General features: G+C 40.1%; 1 protein-coding gene across 1 annotated transcript; it reads left to right on the top strand.

Moving 5' to 3' along the window:
- The first annotated feature begins 1,871 nt into the window (after positions 1-1,871).
- On the top strand, positions 1,872-7,328 carry LOC102291524 (protein ABHD15). The gene is made up of 3 exons (XM_005946795.2): positions 1,872-2,859; positions 5,480-5,709; positions 5,792-7,328. Exons 1-3 carry the CDS (start codon positions 2,110-2,112, stop codon positions 6,465-6,467), a joined length of 1,656 nt encoding a protein of 551 aa, XP_005946857.1. The 5' UTR covers positions 1,872-2,109; the 3' UTR covers positions 6,468-7,328.
- The last annotated feature ends 623 nt before the right edge of the window (positions 7,329-7,951 follow it).

The raw sequence follows: 7,951 nt of genomic DNA, 5'->3' as shown, positions 1-7,951 counted from the left end.
GCTTTTATGTTTCCTAATTGCCAGGGCGGGGTTAGAAGGACTCGCTCTACCTGTCTAACCTTTGTCATGATCAGTCAGTAAGATTATTGTGCGTTTAGCTTTAATATACACTATAACACAATTGAATCAGAAATATGTGCGCTTTAAACTTTAGACTTCAAGTTTATTACTGTTAAACTAAACTGTTATTATATAATATAGTATATTAACTCTAAGAAATTTCCGTTTCCATTCATTTTGAAAAAAATGAGAAATATGGAGTCTTAAATTTACCCTTTTACACTTTAACTGGCTTGAACAGACTGAAAGGTAAAAATATAATAGAGTAAAATATATTCAAATGCATGGAGTGTATTTGTCTTAGTTTGGATACCTTTACATCTGCCCTGACTCGCTCCACTGCCACTGTGCCCTTAGGAGGTTCATTGCAGGGGCGCGTTATTATTTGTAGAAATACCAACGTGCATACTTTCATTTTAGCCCTGCGAGAAGCTGAACATCATGAAAATGCGGTCAAGCTTACATTAACACATAATGTGGAGGGTGAGACTTTTAGTGAAGGCAGTACATTTTAGTTCTGCAGGCATGAATTTTAATCTATGATTTTTATCAGCAGCTACTGTATTATTATTTACTTTTGTTATGTAAGTAGACTGGCATTCACACACAAAAGTACACCATGTGGAGACAGAACACTTGAGACACCCCTCATTTCTTCATATTTTGTCAGGAAAATTGGAAATAGTAGTAGGTAGTCTTCAGGAATAGTTCTCCAGGCTTCTTGAAGGACATTCAGAGCTCGTCTTTGGATGTTTGCTTGCCTACTGTTTTGTTCTCCGTCAAGATGGTCCCACAAATGTTCAGGCCCAGGCTCCAGGGAGGCCGATCCATGACTGATTCCACTGTGTGTTTTTCTATTTCGATTTAAATAAAAATAGGCAGTGTGTTGGGGATAATTCCCATGCTGAAAAGATTCCTGTCTTCATAATTCTGTAACCTTATTTGTGGCAAGCATTTATTTAATTTGTGTATATTATAATAAAAAATATTATTATTACATTTTGCAATGATGTTTTATGATTTTACATATTTGTCTTTCTTATTCTGATGTTTTCTGTAAAAGCTCATTTGGATTCATCACTTTTCTGTTCTTATTGAAGAATGACTTGTGTGTCATGAGGTGATGAATGACTCAGGATGAAATCCTTATTAGGAGCCTCTGAAGTGGTTCAGGAGGATTTCAGTATTTTTGCTTGTAATCAATAAATTTAACATTTTACTGGTTATCATATGTTTATCTTTTCTAGAGGGGAGGAGTACACTACCCCAACCAGTCCTACCTGTCAGTCCTCAATTGTGTATACTTTTTAAAAAAATGTCACAGTCAAATTACCAGTAATGTACTGCATACTAATGGTAATTATTACACACTTTGAACCGTAAGAGTCACTGAAAATACAAGTTTTGCAGGTAATTAAAAATAGTTATATTTCATCTTCCGTGATTATAAACCAACACTAACAAGCATTCATCTTTGATTAAAGAATATAAATCTTCCTCCAAAATCAAACTGTGAGCGAAAATAAAACATTACTTTAAAACTTCTTTACAGATTTTTAATGAGAATAAAACTGTTGAATGAAATTTTACAGTGACCGTTCTTCAGTGCAAAAATATACTGATATTTGCATTTAAGCCGTTGTTAAAAACAGAGTCGAAATGATTCCAGGAACAGAATAAGGTCCAAGACTATGATCATTTAAGGTTTAATGGCTCAGATTTATGTGGCTTCTGTTTGCTTGAATTTTATGTGAGCTGGTAGTAAATGATTTATGGAGGGAGGAGAAAGCAGGGGCAGCAAGTGCAGAACAACTAACATTTGCCCCGGCCCTCTTTTTTCTCTCTCTTTGGCAATCTTTGAAAACTTCTCTTGAATCTCTCTGAATTGGAAAAAGGAGACGACGATACAGAGCAACAGATTGCGTGTCAGGCTGGATTTTCAGGTTCCTGGAGAAACAAGAAAGATGGCCGTTAACTGTTTTTGAAGAAATAAAAGTCAAGATATTCAAAGAAAACACTGGATTAAAATACATCATTTTGCATTTACAAATGGCATCATTTGTAGGGGATTATTTCCTCTTTTTGTTCCCATCCGTGCTACTTTTGCTGCTGTCTCTAACTCTCCGCTTGCCCAGAGTGCATTGTTGGACAGGGCTGGCAGTCAGGGCTTTAAGCTGGAGACTCTGGGTTATTATTTGCCTGATCCTGGGGCTGCCACTTCACAAGAACACCAGTGCAAGGGCTGAAGAGGTCAAATCGGCAGGGACTAATATTTTGTCAGGGTCAGGTCAGATCTCAGATGAATCCAGACTCATATGCAAACCAACCGCGCTGGCTAAATATCTGCTCCGGCACTGTGGCTCTCTGGCCAAGCCGAGACTGGCCACCTGGCCGAGGGGAGACCCCCACCTCCAGACACTGTCAAGCCTGCTGTGGGGCCAACATGGAGAGGCGTTGCAGTTCACTAGAGACAACCTGCTACTGAAAGATGGGGGAATCATAGCTGTGGACTGGGCTGTAGGAACAAAGATGGGTGAGGCTGCCACAAGAAAGAAGTGGGATGTGAGGAAGGAGCACCAGTCAGGGGTGAGGGCACCGGGCTGCTTCACCTCAGCACCCCCTGTCCTCCTCCTCATCCCTCAATACTGGGGAGGGATGACCCCCCACTTAAAGATGCTGTGCCAACAGGCTCTGTGTCAGGGCTTTTATGTGGTGGTCTTTCACCCTCGGGGCACAGAGGGGTGCCCGCTGACCACAGCACGAGTAACCGAGTTTGGAGACCCAGCTGATCTCGAGCAGGTAAAGAAAGACAATTTCATCATCAAACAGAAACTGTTGGACAAAGAAAATCCACACCTTCTGTCTAAGACATGATTAAAATTGTAACTCTTTTAATGGAAATGATTGTTTGTTTCATTCAGCTCAGTGTTGATAAGGTATTTTAGCTTTTTGTCTGTTTGTTAATTCGGTTTACTTTCCAGGAAAGATTTCCTTGTTTCGGATAAGTTATTTTTTTAATTATTAGGTATCACAAATAAAGTTATGCGGATCTGAAAGTGACACTGAGTTAAAAATGTAGGTCATTTTCAAGAACATTTCGTGACACACACACACAGACACACACACCACAAGAAGCTCGTTGATTTATGTACGTGTGGGTTGTTTCTACTTTTTGTGGTCCAAGTGCTGTATGTTTATTTTCCTTACAGGTGCGGCAGTTGGACATATATTGTGCATTACTATTTGTACTTTTTTATTACATCTTTCCATATTTTCTCCTAAAGAAGGGGACCGTATAGAGAATTTATAAAAAGCAAAATGGGTTTGGCATAGCAGTGCATTCAGATCATAACTGAGACTGCAAAAGCTGCCAGACAGGATAGGAAACAGCAAAAAACAAAACTGTAGGTCTAAATACCTTTGAAGGGCTACGGCACGGTTTCCATAGGCACTTGATCTGATCGTGTTAAAGGCATGACAGCCAGGACCAGTAAGAATACATGTTTTAATACGTGAAGCAGTCTGGCTGAGATATACTTTCACTTAGAACAATGCATTCGGTTGTTCAACTGGTTTGTTTTGCACGGCTTGGTTGTCTGACATCATTTTTGTGCCATTCATAAAAACGAAAGGAAAGAAAAGAAAGCAAAAGAAGAACAAAAAAAAGATCCGTTGTGTTGGTTGTGAGGACATTTGTGCTTGCTTTTGGTTTTGCTTGTTTGTGTTTGAGGTATGGATGCATTTGAAAATTGAAAATTGAAAATAAGTGTGTAATATGTAAGTAAAATCTGAGTGTGACGATTTGCAAATCTCATAAATCCATATTTTACTCACAATAGACAATTGAACACATCAAATGTTTAAACTGAGAAAATGCATCAATTTAAAACTGATGTTAGCTCATTTTCAACACCTGGGAACACTGAGGCATTCCCAGGCAAGCCGAGAGACATAAACTCTTCAGTATGTAGTGTATCTACCCCAGGGCTATCTCCAGGTAGGATAGGCCCAGAAAGCCTCATCCAAGAAGTATCCTAGATGCCCAAACAAACTCAGCTGGCACCTTTTGATGTGGAGGAGTAGCATCTCCACTCTGAGCCCTTCCCAAATGACTGAACTTCTGACCCTATCGCTAAGGCTGCGCCCAGCCATCTGTCAGAGAAAGCCCATTTCTGCTGTTTCTATCCACAATCTCATTCTTTTAGTTCCACTCTGGTGCGAGCTGGAGGTCACCACCTGCTGAAACAGAACCACATAATGTGCAAAAAGTAGAATCGAGAGGTGAGAGATGGATTGTTCCTTCTGAATCACAGGTTCAACTACTGGATGTACTCTGCTCACTGGCTCCCTGGTGTAAGCCTTCACAGGGAAGCTCAGGAGTGCTCAGCCCTGTAGCTTTTAGGAACACAGGCTGAACCTTGTCCACCCCAGAGGCAAGGCCACATAAGAGTTAAACTACAAGAGTGGCCTCACCCTCAGTGATTAACAAGTCAGCTGAGTCACTTGACGATTGGAGTCATTTCAAGGCCAACTGAAAGTCTCCCACACACAAGTTTTTGCTTCAGCCACATTTTCTCAGTTTAAACATTTCATATGTTTTTGTATGACCTTCTGAGAAAACATGCATTCATGAGATTTGCAAACCTTTTTTGCTTTTGTGAATTTTACAAAGCATTTCAACCTTTTTTTAGTTACAGTTGAAACTTTTTTGTTTTTTTGTTTTTGGGAGTTTTTTGTTGGTTTTTTGCAAAATTTTCTCTGAAGATCATCTGCCTGATGCAGATTGAAAAAATGATCAAGAAAACTTTTTAGAAAATGCAGAATGATGAACATTTAAGAAATGTGAGCAAAAAAAATTCAACTGTGTATGTGAAAAATACCAACAGCTGGCACACTGCTACTAAATTAGCAGATTTATTGCTCTGACTCTTTTATGGCCCAGCACCTGCCCTATTTTTTTTGGTGTAGGTGTGCAAATATTTAGTTATTAATTTTTTAAAATCAAAAATTCCAACAGTAGCTCATTTTCAGCCAGTGGTCATATGGTTCAAAGGTTATGCACATCAGGTGCACCTGCAGCTCTGTCCCTCTGGTGTCACTACAGTGTCCAAGGTGCACACACTAAGGAATACCAACAGAATCGTCTGTGGGTTTCAAAAGATATAAATAAAAATAATAAAGAGGAAGAACTAAAAACAAAATAGAAAAATTGGGTTTAAAAAAATGTAAAAAATAAATAAATATATATATATAGAGAGAGATTTATTCCCAGGATAATATTCACGTCTGCATCAAATCCCTCAAGAAACTAATTCGAACACTGAGTTAGACATGTTGTTGTAAAATCGATACCGGTCACTTATTTTTGTTTTGACCATGATCTCACAGTGTCACTATCTTTCATGTCTTCCGTGATCAGGCGGTGGCTTATGTCCACAGCCGCCACCCGTCCTCTGTGCTTTTTGCAGTGAGTGAGGGGTCAGGCTCAGGGGTTCTTCTTTCATATTTGGGGGAGTGTGGATCGAGCACGTACCTGACAGCAGCAGCAGCAATCTCACCTGTGCTTCTCGGCCAACTGTGGTTTGAAACGCCTATGCCTCCTATTTACCGCTGGGGGGCACTGTTTCACCGAAAACAGCAGCTCAGAAGGTGAGAACAGTAAAAGTGTTATAGCACAGACATAAATGAAGCATGGATATGATATCTTTCTTTTGTTGGTTTTCTTTATAAGATATGCGAGTTCCTTCAGAGGCGTCCGGGATGTGGATCGAGCCCTCAGCTCTTCGTCCCTCAGGGACTTTGAGGAAGCACTTTTCTGCTCCCCACCTCAGCCTCAATTAAGCCCTTTAAATTCTGGACTGAGCTCAAGATCTCACTCCCAGTGGGGCCTGGCATCTTCAGCAGCCTGGGCGCTGGATGAGAGGGCTTACCCAGCCAAGGACTGGGAAAGCTACTGGGAGAGAAACGAGCCACTGAGAGATGCAGATGAGGTGGCGGTCCCTGTGCTCTGTGTACGCAGCAGTGATGACCCTCTCCTCCCGCCTGCCTCCACTTTGCCCCTTCCCCTTTTTATGAGCAATCCGTATTTCTTTCTGATGTTGACAGACAGGGGAGGGCATTGTGGATTTGCTCTGGAGGAGCAGGGGGGAGAAATCTGGAGTCATATCTCAATTCTGGAGTACTTTAGGGTCGTAGCTGAATTCCTGCGTGGGGATGAGAGGAACAGGGTGAGTTGGAGTGCTCTAATGGAAGAAAATAGTCAGGCTAGGCTGAGGGGCTGGAGCATGGCTCCTGCTCGTAGGAGAAAAGCCACAGAGATGAGAAGACCAAGACCACAGGCTGCTGATCAATGCACCATGGATGCACAAGAAGGGAATTTCACCTGGAAGAGGTCCTACACACGCTGAAGGGGAGAGGATGGATTATTCCCAATTGTGGTATTGAGAAGATAAAAAACAAGTCTTTCAAATACAAGCAGACAAAAGAAAACTTTTTTTTAACCAAGAAAAAAAATGCATAACTAATGACATTAGCTGACTAATGCCTATTGACATTTTTTCAAAACACACTGGTCTTCAAATAAAAGACCTTTATGTTTCCTGTCACATCATGTGAAAAAGTATTTGTCTGCTTTCTGACTATTTTTTTGTATATTTGTCAGACTTAAGCATTTCTTGTTATCAAAAGACTTGAGAACATGAGACATATATATGTCAATGATAACCTGAATACATTCAAAATGCAGTTTTTAAATCATGCTTTCATTTATTAAAGGGAGAAAACAAATTATCTAAACCTATTCGGCCCTGTTTGACTGCTGGTACGTTCTTTTTATGAAATGCTGTCACAGGTTTTTGCATCAGATCTAACTGGTCACAAACCTTCCAAAAAGTCTAAAGGTTTAACTCAGTCTTGGGGGATTACTGACATGTTTTTGGAGAATGGGAGATGAGTCTTTCACCCAGTCTCTTTCTTACTATTGACCCATTAACTCCGACCTTAAGGGGGCAAGTAAGCTGCAAACACATAACTGCCTCAAAATATATGTTTGTGTCTCCTGTGCTTTACGTCCATGAACAGACTGGTGTAGATGGGCTTAAGGTACATGTAGGATCTTATTATTATTTTGGACCATTTGTCTGAAAGACACAAATATCTTTAGTATCTATCAGTTGGGTGGTGGGGGTTAATCAACCAATCAGTGATCATTTTCAGGTGAGTAATTTGTCATCAATTTCTTCTACCTGTTTAACTTAAGCAGTAGTGAAAATCACCACAGTTATTGCAGTTACTGTGACCAAGTAACAAAATTCTCTCGAAAGAGGCTCCGTATTCCTCTGGCTTATAAATCTGAACTGTAATTCTTATCCACTTACTTTGAGAACACTCAGGAATCTCAGCTGCTTTACAGAAGTGTGCGTTTGTGCTCCTAGTGCTAGAAATGTTTCTGCTCTTCTCCAAACCCTGATGAGTTTCTGTGCTACAGGTCGGTGGCACTACTTGAAAGTATCTACAAATCAAAACCATACTGCTCCTGTTTTTTGTAAGATGACTTTGTTTGCAAAACGTCAACTTTTCCTACGATTTGTTGGTAAAATGATGACTGGATAGTGAAACCACGGGCTTCCGAACATGTTAAAAGGGAATTATTAATCAGTTTTTCCTGCTTCTCTCACAGTCTGCCCACTGAAATGATTTCTATTTATTTGTGGCAACAAATTGTTAAATGATTTTTTTTATTTTTTTAAAATATAGTAAAACTCATCCAAACTGTACAAAAGCTTGTGCTGCACAATGGAGGTGGTTGTTGGTGCAAAACTCCTTGAACCTCCTTTGGTACAATAGTACAAATGTCTATTTTCGCAAAAAACATCCAAATTATAAACAATCC

The sequence above is a fragment of the Haplochromis burtoni genome, unplaced genomic scaffold (assembly GCF_018398535.1).
Source record: "Haplochromis burtoni strain Fernald_Lab_line unplaced genomic scaffold, NCSU_Asbu1 Contig_493, whole genome shotgun sequence".
NCBI classification, from domain to species: domain Eukaryota; kingdom Metazoa; phylum Chordata; class Actinopteri; order Cichliformes; family Cichlidae; genus Haplochromis; species Haplochromis burtoni.
Note: the sequence above shows the minus strand (reverse complement) of the source record. Positions and strands in the feature narration are given on the sequence as shown.